We start from the raw sequence: 18356 nt of genomic DNA on the forward strand, positions 1-18356 counted from the left end.
CCCACTCAGGAGCGAATTGGATGATGGGGCCGAGCATCTGGAATAACGAACAGAAAGAAGCTATAGCAAGATGAGGACAGGACAATAGAAAGATGCAAAATCGATTCCCTCAAGTCTGCAGCAGCATCAGAGATTCATGATTATGGAACTAACGACAAGATAGATCCATTCCTAAAAATCCTCGTCCCACTCAGGAGCGAATTGGATGATGGGGCCGAGCCTTTGGAATAACGAACTAGCAAGTGTCGTGGGAATCTATTTCTATTTGGTTTGACCACTTCAATATAGACCCTTGAATCTTAGTCATAGGAGAATTAAGGGTTAAAATGGTTATGTTCTTTTTCTTTTATACAGTACATAGTAAGTCATTTCAAAAATTTGACAAATATCAATTAATTCGCTTTTCCACATTTGAACCTCGCCATTCACGCGAAGCTATGCCATCCTAAGGTGCTGCCCGGTTTGCGCTCATTGTAGCTGTGAGCAAGAAAAGACACCTTCCTAAAAAAAGTAGTTTATGGAAAACGAGGCCAAAGCTTTTTCTCAGGATCGGGAAAAAAAGAGCGTGCCCGCCCCAACTTGTAGATTCGCTAACGCTAAGTGAGGAGTTGAGCCTGAACTGGCGAACCCTAGTCGCCATCTCCAGATAGAATATTTTTAGGAACAAGTAAATCATAATGATTTTTTGTCTCAACTCAAAAATATGTTGCCGTGTCGTGCAATAGATTTTTCAAACCCCCTTTTCTCAATTCTTTTTTTTGTGTATTTTTTTAAAAGACGAGAAACTTCCCCTCCTCAGTGATTGCACTTTTCCCCAACCACCAATATCAAGATTAAGTAATGAAGTCTACAACTAGGACTAAAAAAATAAAGTCCAAAAAAACGAGAATCTGTCCGGCCTGCCCGCACCAAAATATTCAGTTTGATAATTTGCTACGCGCCAAGATGGCTTTCTATAAATGGGAACAAGCTCTTCAAGCTTAGGTTCGACAACAACTTTAAAAAGGAAGAAATTCAATTTGTGAGGACGATATACCTTGAAGAAAGACAAAATCGTGATCGGGAAGGTCATAGTCTGAAAAGCCATTGGAATTTCTATTTTCTATATCGAAATAATCCATTTGGACAGGTTTTGATGAATAATGCTAGGAATTTCATATAGTATTTCCTTACCCTCTCCTTATCAGTCGAGCTAGCGCTCAGCTTTGCCACCCGGTCCAGTAGCTCCTGGAATGTTGTGATGCGCTAGTAAGTTAGAGTTAACAACAATGATGTGGCAACGACAATCGTTGGGTAGGAAAAGTTGACTTGAGGCTTACTTAAAGGATGGCCTAATTGCATGCTTCGCTTCAAGTCTTGGAGGTCTAGGAAGAACCATGAAATCAACGTTTTTGGGAAGCCCAGTTCTGATCATAGAATGCCAAAAAGTTACCTAGAACCTAGTATGAGTACCTGAATCTTCACTAGTTGTTTCTTCCACCCACCTGCCGATCAAGTGAATCTTGATGGCTTAGCATGATCCGGAAAGTCCAACACCGGATCCGCCCCTCATCTGCATCCAAACAATTTCGACCGGAGAGACTTTGTTCAATCTCTTTTGAACTTATTTGTCTGCAAAGCTAGTTCAAGTTCGTTCGAGTCTATAAAAAGCAAAAGGCATATGCCATAGCTATTCGGAATCCACAAAACATTCCGACCGATGGTCCCAATTTCTTCGAAGCCTTAGGGCGAAAGCTATTCTTCCTCTCATAGTGGGAACTTCACTCACTTTCTAAAACATTGGAGACACCAGAATGGCGGCGCATGTCTAGCTCAAGCTCGGATCTCAACATCTCCCAGAGAAGGCTGGTTAGGGCCTCTACACTAGCTTTGGGGGATTCACATCAAATCAACACCGAATTCGTAACTTAGGCATACCAATGGACAAAACACAATAATGAAAGCATTTAAATTAATACCTTGAACATATTTCAATGCTAAAATATTTGTGCAATTTTTTTTAAAATTTAAAATTATTTCAAGACTCAGGCGTTTTACGACCTCAAAGAATGTGCAAGTATTAAAATTGTAACATTTTAAAATGTGAGTGCCTTGCTTAATGACCCTTAAATTGCTCTGAAATGCGTCCAAGCGTACATTGCAAGTGCACAAAAATCGTGCAAAGTGCATTGCACAAATATACCGAGATGTTTATTTACCAATTTTTAAAGCGCAATATGAGGTGCGCCTTGTGGCCCACCTTAGAGCAATTTCGATGAAAAACACTTTGAGGCGTATGCCTTAAGCAGCTTAAGCGAGGCACATGCCTCACATTGGCCTCACAATGCCTTCCTCTATATTAAACGATTCAAATACGAACTAAAATTGCACTCTCACACACAAAAGCTTTCCCTTTCCCTAGTTAATCTTCCTAGTTCATCGTCTAATGCTGATTTTGCCAGCGCCCCCACTGACTCTTAATGTTTTCATCATTGGCATCGCTGCCGCTTCTTGCCACTTCCACTCCAACAGTCGTCTAATTATTATATTATAGCCACTTGTTGCTCTTGCTACAGCCATCGCCGTCCACTGCTCTTATCTTGCCGCCAACTGCACCTATGGCTACCATTATTATATGTTACTCCGCTTTTGATTATATGTTATATTTTTATTTAGATCAATAAATATTATTATGTTGGTTGGATGATGAGATTAAGAGAAGTCTACTAAGTTAAACTCATCTTTTGTCGTACTTTGATATTTAGTGTTACTTTAATTTCATGTTTTATGTTAGTATTATGACTTTATCAGTTGATATTTACATTATATTTTTTATTTTATGCAAGTTCTTATATCATATTTTATAGTTTACTGAATTTATTATTTTATATAAATACAATTTGTCATTCAAAACTATGAGGCCTATGCCTCAAATTGTCTCGAGGCTTATGTCTCGCCTCACGAAATGAAAAATGTCTCGATATCCAATTGAATAACTTTAAATATTATATTTACTATCAAAATTAAAATCCATATTTCCTCCATCGTGTTAAATGCTCAATCATACGATCTAAGAATGTTGCACAAATTTAATATAAGTTGAATTTTAAAACATTGCCTTGAAAAGAATGCTAAATACATTAAACGCACTAAAACTATAAATTGTGAATATCTATGTATGCTCCGACGATCGCTCTGAATATCTAAACTTAGCATCTGAAAATATAATTTGGATTAAATGAGAGCTCAAATTAAGTACGGCCTAAGATGTGCATGCCATTAAGGGTCTGTATGGGGGCAGCTTTTTGACTGCTTTGCTTTTCAGACTGCCACCATAATTCTGTTTTGGGAGCTGCTTTCTTGTTGTTTTTATTTCTGTGGTATGGAGCTGGTTTTTTCAACCTAAGTTGTTACAGTGTAGTAGATGTCGGAAAGCTGTGGCCTGACTTTTTGTAAAAAAAATAAATTTGTAATAGTCACAGTTGTTTTTAAAAAGTAGTTTCTCTATCAAAAGTTCACAGGTGCTTTTTCAAACAGATACAGCTGACCCAAACATACCCTAAAATTCGCATGAGCTCCGACATTATCCTAAATGCTTAAATTTAAATGCTTGACAATATGCAAGATAAAAAATAAAATCAAAACACATTGTCTTTGCTTCAAGAAACGTGTAAACAATTTGAAAATGAGATTACTTGGAAAATTTCAGACATAATTTAAAAAAAAAAATAAAATTCAACTTTAATAATCACACGCTCTCGAACAAATAATCATATTTAAAAGACGAAGCTATAAGTCGCACCTGACAAGTATGATCTTCCTCCAAACAACGAGCAAAGTCAACAAGACCGAGCTCCCACTTAACTAATTCAATCAACTTTCTCGTAAAAACCCGAGTTGATGAGACAGATGTATGTGTAAAATTAAAAATAATAAAACTCAAATTAATTTAATATATAAGTAATTTAAGCTCCAATTTCTCTGATGATACTTGTGTTGAATATGAATCTCAACAAAAGAGATCTATTTTCAAAATTAAACCAAACAAAATTTGAATAAACTCAATTAATATTGGTTACGAACCTGATTCTATGTAAGTGCGATAGAAACTATATGGTTCAAAGTTATTGAATCTCAATTATAATTGTATTGAAAGTGAAAGTAAGATTTATTTGCAAAATTAAATTTCAAAGAATATTTGAATAAACTAAATTAATATATGTTATGACATGTTTTTTTGTAAGCAAGAAAAATTCAACAAAATTCAAAGTTATCCAAATCCTTGATGAATCTCAACCGAAAGGATCTACCATTAATATGAATTTTTTTGTTAGAAATGCAGAATCTTAAGTTGAAAATTATAAAGGGCAATTACAAAACTTAGTTACAAACCCGATCCTCTATGAATGAGAAAGAGTTAACAGGGACTGTAATTTTAGAAATAAACTTAGCTCTACAAACTCAATCTTTTGCAACAAGAAACAAAGTTAACGAGGTTTAAATCAAACCATTAAACCTCCTCAATGATGGTCATGTTGAAAATAAATCTTAACCAAAAGGAATATTTTTATTAAAAATATATTAAATTCTAATAAAATTTTGATATTTTTTAGAAAATTCATAAAAACTTTAAAAATCTAAAAACATTCAAATAAATCTACTACTAAAAGCTTAAAACAAATTCTCATCCACCTAAAACAGAAGTTTAAGGCAACAAATTTATGATTAATCTGAACAATAAGAAGCCAATATCATATCAATTATATTGCAATATTTACTCTTAAATCAACCTACATCAATAAGAAGGTGGCCTGAGTCCCATGTCGATGTGATTTGGCCTATCGACTCCATAATATAGAGGTTACAACTAGAGCCCTCTATATGGCCGGTTTGGCCATACAAGCTCCATTATATTAAAGTCATGACTATAACTTAGTATGTTCCATGATGACTTTTTGTCTCTTGAGATATCAATTACAAGGGGTAATTAATAAGGCATAAAGTCCAATGTCAGCTAAGGTTGACTTCAATTAGTCACTTTAAACAAATACCTATCTTAGGTAAACAAGGTCCTTTTAGTTAAAACTCCATGATGACTTTTTGTCTCTTGAGATATCAATTATAAGGGGTAATTAATAAGGCATAAAGTCCACTGTCCGCTAAGGTTGACTTGAATTAGTCACTTTAAACAAATATCTATCTTAGGCAAACAAGGTCCTTTTAGTTAAAATGGCGCATAGTGTTGATAAGGATTCTTAAGCCAGGTTGGGTCGTCTTAACTCATCTAACTAATTAGACCAAAGACCATGACAACTTGAGATGATGAAACCATGATATCCTGATAGGGTTGTCCTCGTTCTCCAAATCATCCAAGCTTAAGCTTATAGGGATACATTTCTACAATCTAAAATTCTTAATTGCTCCTAATATACACTGAACGATCAACCCACTATTGACTAGCCTTAATAGAAAATACTCTCCCATTATCAAGAAAAGTAAATAACCATAGAGCCTTGTACCTATAGGAAACTTCGAATCTCAAATCTTAAGAGCCCTTGTAAAATAAGTGAAATCTCACGGTAATGCCTTTTTAAAATTTGACCAGAAAACTATAAAAACTCTCATTCATTTCGAGAAAGGCTGATATGCAAAATTTTGGAGCCCATAATACATAAGAAGCATGCTCGAGTAATTAGCCAAAAAATATTAATTTGCAATGGAAATAATAAACTTCCTTTGCATTGTAGTCCCTTCATTCATGTGTGCTTGGGTATACCCAAATTGCCTTGATTTGTGGGTGCATCTTACTTTAGTGACCTTAAAAACTTTCATTTCAATTTAGACTACATTCACATATGATTGGGACCTAGCCAAATTGCCTCGATTTGCCATATGTAGCCTTTAGCACGGCCAACAAGTCATTGGCCCTGCTTAAGGGCTCTTTGTATCATCAAAACAATACGAAAAAACCCCTACAAGTGACTCTGAAATACACCTTCATAACCTTTACATGATCACATGCCCACATTAATTTAAAAGTATAAAAAAAAGGTAAAAATTGAAAATTTCATCGTTTCGGACTTCAGTCCAACATTATTTAGAGCTAAAGATGCCTCAAATCATGGCTTATGAAGGGAGAGGAAGGCTCAGGTAAAAAAGGGAAGACTTTAACTAGATTTTCTGAATTTAAAAAATTTGTAAAGCATGAGAAAAGGCATTCTTTTATAGAGACAGGGCTAACTTCCCAAGTGATCCCCCAACTATTTGAATGTGGTCAATTAAGTTTCAGAATATATATTTCTTCAATTTAGTCCATCAACCATGTAAATTTGATCCAAAATGATCCTTCCTAGACTAAATTGGGATTAATTTCTATGGATAGACTAAATCGGGATCATTTTTTAGTCATGACATTTACACGAGATTATATTGAATCGAATTTGTATAGTCAAAAACTAAATTGAAGAAATGTGAAACTTTGGAACTAAGTATAAAAACAAATGGGGGACTATCTAAGGATTTATTTCTATAGAATTACCTTTGAATGGCACACCAAACAAGATAGAAACTGGAATATAATACTTACTATTTCATGCTCTTTTGCTTAAGTTTTAACAACTGAAACTTTCAAGACTTCACATATATAGGTACTAACAATGCACAAACTTATTTGCTTAATGAAAGAGATTCCTTACATTACACTCATAATTTTACAAATATATATGGACTGTGCTAAGATCCATGTACGTCATTTCTAGTGTGGTGCCCCATGCACGTCTTCCTTGACAGGATAGCGAGGTTCTCCCATTTAAATTTTTATCTTCTTATAAAATTGTGTTAATCACAACAGTGAATTTCAAGGCCCATAATATCTTTATTTGTGTTGTGAGAAATTATAATTTCGGCTCAATTCTAAGCACCACCTATTCATATTTTTCTTAAACTAGGATATGTAGATAGAGAAAATTTATTAAGAAACATTTAATTCTATATCATCCATATTAATTTTGGAACCTATGAAAAAAATTTTATATTTTCTATTTCGAGACAATATATTATTTTCATCAAGAAGTGTTCGATTTAAAAATTTCCCTTCATCTGAATGTAATACTCTTCATGCACAATACAAATAAGCAATCATGCTTGATAACACCTCCATACTCCAAAATGATCTCAACTACAACTGTTGTGGCACCGTAAATGCAAAAACTATGTGAAAAACGAAAACAACCATCCTTCATAGAAGCCAACAAACCCGCTTACAAGTGTCATCGATGAATCTCAAGATGTTTTGCTTCGAGTATCCACCAATAGTCATTGCTGCTCACATTGTCTCCGTACATATGCCTGCCTTGTTCTACATGTTCATATTCAAAAATCAAGGCAATCAAGTTAACTGAAGTACCACTCTGACAGAAGCTCTCATACATCCTTTTATATTTAGAGTCATTAATTTTATTTCTATGCTTTGCCTCTTTTTCAATGATAATTAATGCATCATAAAAGTGAAATAATGCATTATTATTCAACTATAAAAATTGATGCATCAAGAACACTAGCTTAACCAAATAATTTCCTCAACACGAAATTTTTATCATCCAGACAGCTTGACCCTGCTGAAAGGCTTAGCATAGCTTACCTTACCTTACCTCAAGTCTCAAACAAATAGACCATGAAAAGGGAGGGAAATGAAAAACCTATCATGAACCATACATGCATAAACTAAATTTTGATGAAAAAAAGATATTCTAGAAAAAGTCGATTACTGCAAATAAGTATTTTACTTATCAATTAATAGATCATATTTGCCTTCTCTATCATCCCTATTAACAGGAGCATGTAAATAATAAATATAAGATTCATGAAATTGCATAGCACATTGCTTATATGATATCTCAAGCACGCATCTGGGCAATGTGTTGACTAATATAGTTCCTGATGTCCCTCTCTACACTGTAGATGCACCAACTAACAATAGAAGGTACTGCAAATTAAACACCTTTGATGCATTTCTACATAAGGTGGAGAGATGAAAGTAACGTACCCATTTCATATTCCAATGCTTGAAGAATCATTTCCACCTGTGACAAATAATAAAATGTTAATTCATTATAAGTTAACAAATATGTGATGCAACTCATTATTGGCTTCTATTTGTGTACGTGCCTCCTAAGTTGAAGTGAGAGGAAAAAACTCTCAGGGGAAACCAGAACATTATAATAGGAGCCAGTGAAAAAGTGAATTGGCTCTAGGTATATATCCTCATTAACAAGAAAGGCAGAAACATAATTATTAAAAATTGTATTAGCTAAATGAATAACAAATCAATCGAAAGCTATTATACATACTTTGTCAAAATCCTTCACTAGTTTAGCCTCAATGGAAGAATTATTCTCATATTCTGTCCAGAGTTCTTTTATTTCATCAGCTGCATGCACAAAGTTTAATAAATAATAAAATGATAATTCAACTCGTAAAGCCCACGAACTACTTGTTTAAAAGGAACAACATAAAACTCATGGCATACCCCTCATCCCTCCGCCAAGAATTTCACACATTTCACTCAGAGCAATCTGCTCACGTCTGCTTTTTTCGGACTTGGGCACTCCATCCGAGGGGGTGATATCACCAACAATAGCTGACATATTAATCCAAACAATATCAAATAAGAACAGGCTAGTATTATTTTTTTAACAATTAGACAAGCAAGACTTGTGGTGCTACAGCAATATGTTGATACCATATGCACTAGAAACCACGCCTTTGGCATGTTCAACATAGACTAAAAACAATAAAAAAAAGTATTATTTTTTTAACAATTAGACAAGCAAGACTTGCGGTGTTACAGCAATATGTTGATACCATATATATTTCTAAGAATGCACTAGAAACCACGCCTTTGGGATGTTCAACATAGACTAAAAACAATAAAAAAAAATTTCAAAATGTGGTGCAAATGTTACACAAGTGCCTAGCCTAAGGGCAATTTAGAATTTTATTATTATTGTTATTGTTCGGTATAAATATGCTTATGTTTAGGGTTAGTTTGAGGCAGAATATTGTTATTATGAGTCTTAGGCTCAGGATTTGGAAGAGGTTTCCTACCTCTCAAATTATAGGAATTGAGAGAGATGACCTACGTTTTAAATTGTAGGTGTTTATCTATGTATTTAGATTGAGTTATTTGGATTATTAAAGAAAAAAAATTACTAAGCCCTAATTTCTGTGAAATTTGTGTCGATTTCTGCATCCAGTCATATCAAATTCATATCAAAGCTCAAGATTCTGGGAATCAGAATGACAGAAAAGAGGACCGAATGACTCGACAGAAGCTAAAACGAATCGAGGCTTATTGGGAGACGATTTCAGCGTACAAAGGTTAACAATCGCTCAGGATTTGGAAGATATTTCCTACCTCTCAAATTATAGGAATTGAGAGAGATGGCCTACGTTTTGAATTGTAGGTGTTTATCTTTGTATTCAGATTGAGTTATTTGGATTATTAAAGAAAAAAACTACTAAGCCCTAATTTCTGTGAAATTTGTGCCGATTTCTATCCAATCATATCAAATTGGCATCAAAGCTCAAGATTCTGGGAATCAGAATGACAGAAAAGAGGATCGAATGACTCGACAGAAGCTAAAACGAATCGAGGCTTATTGGGAGACGATTTCAACGTACAAGGGTTAACAATCGCTCGATTCGACGTGTCCTAGTGTGTGAACGACGAGGTCTGGGATGCTGTAGTAGGGATTTGTGTACATACTTGAAACTCCCATTCTTCTCTTCCTTCTGCTCCGTCCTCGCAAGAAATCATGACAAGAGCTAATTGGGAAGGCTGCGACGGGGAAGTGGCATACAAAGACCTTAAACTCCATTTTTTCCCTCCTCCAAGACAGTCTTCACGTCCAGTCATGATCATAGCTGGATGCGAAGGCTCCACGAACTACCGCGCTTAATAAAGCCCCGACACCCCATCTTCCACCTCCTCTTGCTCCATGGAAGCGACAGAGCTAATTGGGAAGACAGCGACTTGGAAGCGAATACAGAGAACAGAAAATCACGACTTTCTCCTCCTGTTATGTCTTGCAATAGAGCCGCGAGTTCAACTGGAAGGGAAGGCGACGACAGCATCATGTCTTCCATCTCATGTGAAGACTGACGAGATCGCTACTATACAGAGGGTGGGATTACTGTTTGCAGAGCTGTGCATTTTCCTTTGTGAAGCAAACACGAAGTGGGCATACAAAAATTTGCGAGGGAACAAATAATGGGATCACGTCTTCCGCTCCTATGAAGATTGACGGGATCGATGCAATACAGAGGGTGGAATTGTTGCATATAGAGCTGCACCTTTTCCTTCGTGAAGCACACACGAAATAGGTGTATAGGAGTCTGTGGGGTAAGCAAAAAATGGGATCACTATGTACAAAACACGATACAGTGGTGAATTTAACCTACTGGGAGAGCCGACGAGATCGCGGCATTCATTAACGTGATTCAACCACAATTTGAGCATGCTTGGGAGCCGAAGGGGTTGTATAGAACCATGACCGAAGCCTTGCGATACAATCGTGGTTCAGGTTATCAGGGAAATAGAAGGAATTAAGACAATGGGGAAGGTTGTGACGGGATCGAGTATACCCTAATCATGATCCTAGAAGTCAACAACCGGATTCAGGATCAAGTGTACCCTAGTGATACGAAGTAACGACGACCAAGAAGATAGACAATTTGGCGAACAAATTGGAAGAAGAGGTGGAGTACAATTGATTTGAGAACTTCGAGGAGATGCTGAGGAAGTTTATTGAGATGCAATCCAAGACCCCGCCGACGATTCAGTTTGCAAGCCCTACCCAAAAATTGACCAAGGATTAGATTGGGCGAGAGGAATATGAGGAGAAAAACATTCACCATTAAGAACCTCCTCCTAGAGTTCCAATGGGGAGTGGATTAGAGATTTTCGATGGTGACGGGTGGGCCAAAACATGGAGAAAGGAGTTATGGAAGGGGTATGGAGGAGCACGATGAAGAAAGTAGAGAAGCAGGAGGAATATGGCTATCATCGAAAGAGGGAGTTTTACCCTCGATACATGGGGAAAAATATTAGATGAAGAGGAAGTTGTCGTGTTGATACTAGGCTTAGGAAGTTGAAGATGTCGATTTTCGAGGGAGAAGACGCGCATGAGTGGGTGTATTTGATACCGGAACTAGGAGAAAGAACAGTGGACCTAAAAAAATATAAACTTTTATTAGTATTGAAATAAAGTTACAACACGACTCAAACAGAAAGAAAATAAAATAATAGACGAATCAGCGGTTAGGGATGTAAGAAGAGTTGGTGACGATGTCAGTGGGTGAGTGGTTGTTTGGGTAGGTAGGGGTTGTGTTTGGTTGGATGTATATAGGTTGAACGGCGAGGTCGTGGAGGAAGTAGGGGTGGAAGTAGTGTGGTGAAGTAGGGGGTGGTAAGCAGCTAAGGTGAAAGGTAGGAAAAGATGTAGTGGAGAAGTGAAGAAGATTGGGAGTTTACAACACCACCTCGGAGCAAGATACAGCTGAAGCACCACCTGTCGTCGAATACATCCCTAACAAGAGAGAAGAGACTCTACACAAGATATTAAAAGACCACTCTACTAGAATCAACTCCCTGGACACAGAGGACAATAATTTATAGATTCCCGCTAGACAAAGAAAACTTCTACACAAAGAAAGAGGGTGGAAAGTAAAAAGAATCCAGAAAAACCCAATATTGCATAGTCAGCATCTTCCTGAATTGAGTAGGTTTGCGATCCCTCACCAACCCTCGCACGGGTTCGTAATTCTGCCCACCCCACTGTTCCCGCGAAGATTTGCGTGCCTTCTATCCTGAAGAAACGACGCGCCACGCATTGGGGTACATTTAGTGGCCGCACTCCGGCGCTGATTCAGCACCTGCATCAGTCTCCTGGGATTGGGAAAGCTTCAACCTCTTTTGTCGAAGCTCTAGGCTCTTCAAAATATGGTGTCAAGTCAGCGACGTTGAACATGGCTAAAGTTGTAGTCCCCAGGCAGTTTGATCTTATAAGCATTATCGTGCAGTTTTTGAAGTACTCTGAAAGGTCCTTCTACTTTCGACTTGAGCTTCCCAAATGATCCTACGGAAAATCTTTCCTTTTCTAACCGAACCCATACAAGGCCGCCTTCCTGAAATGTCACTTTCTTCCTGGATTTATTTGTTTGTGTCTGATATTTGCGGTTCTGCTTAACAATTTTCTTGCCAACTTCTTCATAGAGCTTTTGAATCTCATGTACTCGTTTAGTCGCATCCTTGTGGTTTCCGGAGATGGTAGGAGCAGCACTAATTCTAGTGGCGTGAGCGGATTGTGCTCGTACAAAATTACAAAGGGAATTCGTCCAGTAGTTTCACTGATGGATTGTTTATAGGCAAACTTAGCTTGGGTTAGTATAAAATCTCATTGTCTTATGTTTTTTCCCACAAAACATCTCTGAAGTTTAACGAGGCTCCGGTTTACCACCACTGTTTGTTCGTCTGTCTGTGGATGAGCTATCGAGCTGACTTAGAGTTTGGTACATAGCTTTCCCCACAGTGTCCTCCAAAAGTGGCTCGAAAATTTGACATCTCTGTCGGAGACGATGGTCTTAGGAATTTCATGCAACCTTGCAATATCTCTAAAGTATAGATCGGCGATGTGAGAAGCGTATAGTATCCGGTGGCAGGGTACAAAGTGGGCCAACTTGAAGAATCTGTCTACTACAACCATTACGGAGTCCTTATTTCTTTGGATCCTTGGAAGTCCTAACGCAAAATCCATGCTAACGTCCACCCACGACGCCTTTGGTACTGGAAGTGGTGTATATAATCCGAAGTTCTGAGCTCTTGTCTTTACTAGATGAAAAATCCTGCATTGCTTGACATGTCGTTCTACATCTCGTCATTTTTGGCCAAAAAAATGATATCTTACAAGGGCGAGGGTCTTGTCCCTGCCGAAATAACCTGCTAGTTCTCTACTGTGGACTTCTTGGACAATGACTTCACTTAGTAAACACCGGGGAATGCACAACTGACCCTGGTGGAACACGTATTCATCACTGCAGTAATATTGCCTTGCTGACTTCTCCTAACATCGCTTCCATATGTTTTTAAATTCTTCCTTTGTTTCATATAGATCCCTTATGACCTCGAAGCCCACAACTCGAGCCTGCATGGATGTGATCAATTGGTATCGATGACTCAATGTATCTGCTACACAGTTCTGGCTTCCCGCCTTGTGTTTTAACACAAACTTGAATGGGGCTAGAAATTCCACCCAGGTGGCATGTTGTCACCTTAGTTTGCTCTGGTTGTTGAGGAATTTTAGGGCCTCGTAGTCTGTAAATTATGTAAATTTGTTTGTCAATAGGTAATAACTCCAGTATTCTAGAGCTCTTACGGCGGCATAGAATTTTTTGTCATATGAAGAATATTTTCTCCTGGCCTCGTTCAACCTCTCACTAAAGAAAGTGATAGGGTGTCCTTCATGGCTTAATACTGCTTCGATCCCTACACCGGAGGCATCACATTTTACCGCAAAAAGTTAGTTGAAGTCAGGTAGAGCTAGCACGGGTAACTAAGTCACATTTTCTTTCAGTGTGTCAAAATTGGTATGGGTTGCAGTGGGGAGGTGACAGTACAGTATGTCCAAGTAAACTTCTTCTCTTTCAGAAGTTCAGTCAGAGGGGAGGTGACAGTGCTGAAGTTTCATATGAATCTTCGATAGAAGAATGGCAGCCCAAAAAATTGCCTCAGAAAATATATAATTATTTATATAATAATATATTACACATATTATCTATATAATTATATATTATATATATTTATATCTAAGTTTAAATCATAACTGCTCTTGTGGTAATGTGGTTATGTTCATTGTTTTGTATATATTTGGTCCAGGTTCGAATCCAACATTCTACATCTATTTTTTCAGTTTAATTTTAACAAGCCAATTTAAGTTGATCACGAGCCGAACACGAACACGAATATTTAAATCGAGTCGAACACGAACACACTGTTCATGAGCCGATTTCGAACACGAGTCGATTTCGAACACAAGCAATTTCGAACGAGCCGAACACGAGCCCAACCTGAGCTCGCTCAAGCTCGGCTTGTTTACAACCCTAGTCGTCGCCATCCTAAACAATGGCCTCCCTTAGTGAAAATCGAGGAATGCAAAGCAGGCTCTGAAGGAACAAGTATCCATCTGTGTGGAATTATTGCCCTGCTGGCTTTTTCTGACATTGCTCCCATATGTCTTTGAAATCATAGTTTGTTTCATATAGATCCTTATGATCTTCAAGCCCACAATTCGAGCCTGCATGGATGAGTTCAATAGATGTCGACGTCTAAATTCATCTGTTACGCGGTTCTGACTTCCCGCCTTATGTTTTAGCACAAACTGAAAGAGGCTGAAAATTCCCCCCAGGTGGTATGTCGACCCTTCAGTTTACTCTAATTGTTGAGGAATTTTAGGGTCTCGTGTAAATAGTGTGAACTCGTTCGTCAATAGATAATGACTTCAATGCTCCAGAGCCCTTGGGATGGCGTAGCTTCTTTGTCGTAAGTCCAATATTTCCTCCTGAATTCTTTCAACTTCTCATTGAAGAAAGCGATGGGGTGTCCACCCTGGCTTAGCACAGCTTCGATCCCTATGTCGGAGGCATCGCATTCTACCTCGAACAGTTGGTTGAAGTCTGGTAATGCTAGTACGGGCCCTTGAGTTGCCTTTTCCTTTAGGGTGTCAAAAATGCCCTGAGTTGATGCTGTCCAAGCAAACTCCTTATTTAGAAGTTCGGTCGGAGGGGAGGTGATAGTGCTGAAGTTTCTGATGAATCTTCGATAGAAGAATGTCAGCCCAAAAAATTGCCTCAGCTCGGTGAATGATTGTGGTACGACCCAGCTGATAATGGAAGTTCAGTCAGAGGGCAGGTGATAGTGCTGAAGTTTCTGATGAATCTTCGATAGAAGAATGTCAGCCCAAAAAATTGCCTCAGCTCGGTGAATGATTGTGGTACGACCCAGCTGATAATGACATCCATCTTTACATGATCCATTTGAATGTCTGCACTAGATACGATAGAATCCAAAAAACATACTAGGCTTGTCATGAAGTGACATTTCTTCGAATGGGAATACAGTCGCTTAGCCCGCAATACCTCGAATATTGTCTTCAGGTGAAGCAGATGATCCTCCTTTGACTGGTTGTATACTAGAAAGTCATCAAAATAGACAACAACAAACACTCCAATGCGAGATTAGAAAACCTGTTTTATTAATCTCATGAAAGTGCTAGGTGTGTTTGACAGATCGAAAGGCATAACGGTCCACTCATAAAGTCTGTCCCGTGCCTTGAAGACGATCTTCCAGTCGTCTCCTGACCTCATATGTATCTATTGATATCCACTGCGCAAGTCGATGTTGGAGAAGATAGTGGCTCCATGTAGATAGTCTAAGAGATCATCCAAGTGGGGTATGGGAAAGCGATACTTGATGGTAATCTTGCTGATGGCTAGGCTGTCGATGCACATTTGCCACGATTTATCCTTTTTGAGTGTCATCAGGGCAGGAACTACACACGGGCTGATGCTTTCTTTGACTAACCCTCTTGCAACGAGATCCTGCACTTGTCACTGTAGTTCTTCATACTCCACATGTCTTAATCTATAGGCTGGTCGGTTTGGCAATACAGATCCTGATATCAGGTTTATGGCGTGTTGGATCTCCCTTAGTGGTGGTAATCCCTCTGGTAAGTTGTCGGTTAAAACAACCTAAAAGTCGTGTAGCAATGATTGCAGTAGTGCTGATACCTCTCTTTCATTGCTTCCTTCCAGAAGAACTAATGCTGGTATTCCAGAGCATTTTAACTGACTGCAGGAAAGTGGTACTAGAAACTAATGCTGCCTCTGTATTGCTCCCGTCTTTTGCATCCTTAGCATGTAGTAAAACGATATGTTTCCCATCCTTGAAAGAATAAGTGTTTCTGAACCCGTCGTGTTGAGTCTTTTGTTCAAACTGCCAAGGCATTCCAAACAGAATATGACAAGCATTCATAGGAACCACGTCGCACCATAACTGCTCATGTAGCTGGTTTTCAATTAAGAAATCAACTAGACACTGTTGATCCACACGTATCTTATTTCCTTTCTTCAGCCACGTAAGAGAATATGACGGGATGTTTCACGTTCTCGTAGCGCCCACTATCGATGATCAGGCTACAGACCTTCCCCTTGACGGTGCACTTGTTGCGAAAAATATCATACCATAGCCAGGATTGGTTGCACTCAGGCTCGGACTATAGTATTCGCCAAACAACTAACGATTTCCTTTCGTTTCCATGGAGCTGAAGCACTTATTCTGAACTCTTCTTTGATTCCTCATCAACTTCCTCAACGACACCTTGATCTGTGAGGGTGACGACTCGGATTGTTGGGCAGCTGGAAACTATGTGACCGTAGCCATGGCATCTGAAACACTTCCTGGCTGGCACTGTGTTGGAGGAACCACATTTCTCTAGCTTTTTCCTGCTTTGATCTGCCATATCAATTCCTTGTCCAATTATGTTATTTCCTACCAAGGCGCCCTGTCTTCTGTAGAAGTTACAAGTGACTGCTTGACTTAAGATGGTGGTTTGAAGGACGATTGTTGCCTGTTTGGCTGAAGGTGGTCGCTGAAGGACGATTGTTGCCTTTCCACCTTCGGGGCTAGTGTCTGGATATCCACCAATGTCCAATATAGTTGTAGTTGTACCACATTGCTAATAGTGAGCTCTAGACCCCCGAGATATTAGGCGATGGTGAACTCCTCTGGCTCTGTCAGTACGTACTTTAACTGCAAGTGGTCGAACTAGGTCGTGAACTCCTCAACTGAAATATCTCTCTGCTGCAAGTCGTGAAGTATCAAAAAAAAATCCTGGCGATATTGGGGTGGGAAGTTATTTTTTTGCATTGTCTTCTTAATTTTCTTCCACTTAGTTATCTTCTCACTGTCTTCTCTTTTCCTTTGCTTTTGTAAATTGCCCCACCATAAAGAGGCATTTTTCTTTAGTTTAATTGTAGCTAGCTTGACTCGTTTATCCTTTGATACATCCTTATATTCAAAAAACAATTCAACTGATTGCAGCATGTGTCATCGATATCCACACCTCCCTCAAATTCTGGGAGGTCAATCTTGATGCCAAAAATCTCGCTGACCTCCATAAGGGACCTCTTCTCTCGGCCTCCATTGATATTGGATATCAAAATTACGTGGTCGATATTCCTCGTCACTACGATCTTCCTTGTGGAATGGATTCATCTTCTCGTCTATGTCTTTTCTTTAACTCTCTTGATCACGGTCGAAAGTAACATCTTTTTGGTTCTTGTCATCCAGCTCTGCAAATCTCCGTTATAGAAAACAGATTCTTGTTGAATCTCTTTCTAAGTTAAGTCTTGGTGAACCTTTTCGTGGTGGCATGGCTAGGGTGGGAATTAGAAACAAAAATTTCGGTGGAAGTGGCTTGGGCAGGCAGAAGCAGATGCTAGGAAGCCTAGGATGGGACCAGGATTTGACTAGCTCTGACACTAAATGATACCGAAACTAGAAGGAAGAACAATTGAACTCAAAAAAAGCAAACTTTTATTAATATATACATAAAGTTATAACACGACTCAAATAGAAACAAAATACAACAATAAACGAATCCTCGGTTAGGGATGTAGGAAGAGATTTGAAGGCGGTGGCAACGTTGATAGGTGAGTGGTTGCTAGAGTAGGCAAGGATTGTGTTTGGTTGGATGTATGTAGGTTGGGCGGCGAGGTCGTGGAGGAAGAAGGGGTGGCGGTAGTGTGTTGGAGGAATATGGGGATAGTTGATAGCTAGGGCGAAAGGTAGGAAAAGGTGTCGGGGAGAAGAAGCAAAGGAGATTAAGAGCTTACAATACCACCTCGGAGCAGAGTATAACCGAAGCACCACTTGTCATCAGATACAATCCTAACAAGAGGAAAGAGACTCCACACAGAGGATCAGAAGACCACTTTATTAGAAGTGACTCCTTAAACACAGAGGACAACAATTTACGGACTCCCGCGGGACAAAGAAAACTTCTACACAAAAGAATGGGAAGTAAGAAGAATCTAGAAAAACAAAAAATTCCACAATTGGCATCTTCCTACAACACGTAGGTTTCGCGATCACTCCCCAGCCCTCGTGTTGGTTCGTGATCCCGCTCGTTCCACTATTTTTGCGAAGATTTGCGAGTTTTCTGCCCTGCGGGAACGAAGCACCGCACTCAGGCGCTGATTCACCGTCGACGTCAGTATTGGGTGGAGCGATACTCCACGGTGAATGGGCTAGATGGAGAGGA

The 18356-nt window shown here is 38.7% G+C and overlaps 1 protein-coding gene across 1 annotated transcript in view; it reads right to left on the reverse strand.

The window, feature by feature from the left end:
• The window catches only part of LOC110026620 (HD domain-containing protein 2), a gene marked incomplete in the record, with an annotated part of 31620 nt that overhangs the window by 2420 nt on the left and 10844 nt on the right, over positions 1–18356 (reverse strand). The window contains 3 exon segments of the mRNA XM_020727624.1: positions 8024–8060; positions 8328–8407; positions 8507–8617. Of these exon segments, the coding sequence (XP_020583283.1) occupies positions 8024–8060; positions 8328–8407; positions 8507–8617 (228 nt within the window).

The sequence above is a fragment of the Phalaenopsis equestris genome, unplaced genomic scaffold (genome assembly GCF_001263595.1).
Source record: "Phalaenopsis equestris unplaced genomic scaffold, ASM126359v1 Scaffold000387, whole genome shotgun sequence".
In the NCBI taxonomy this organism is placed as follows: Eukaryota; Viridiplantae; Streptophyta; class Magnoliopsida; order Asparagales; family Orchidaceae; genus Phalaenopsis; species Phalaenopsis equestris.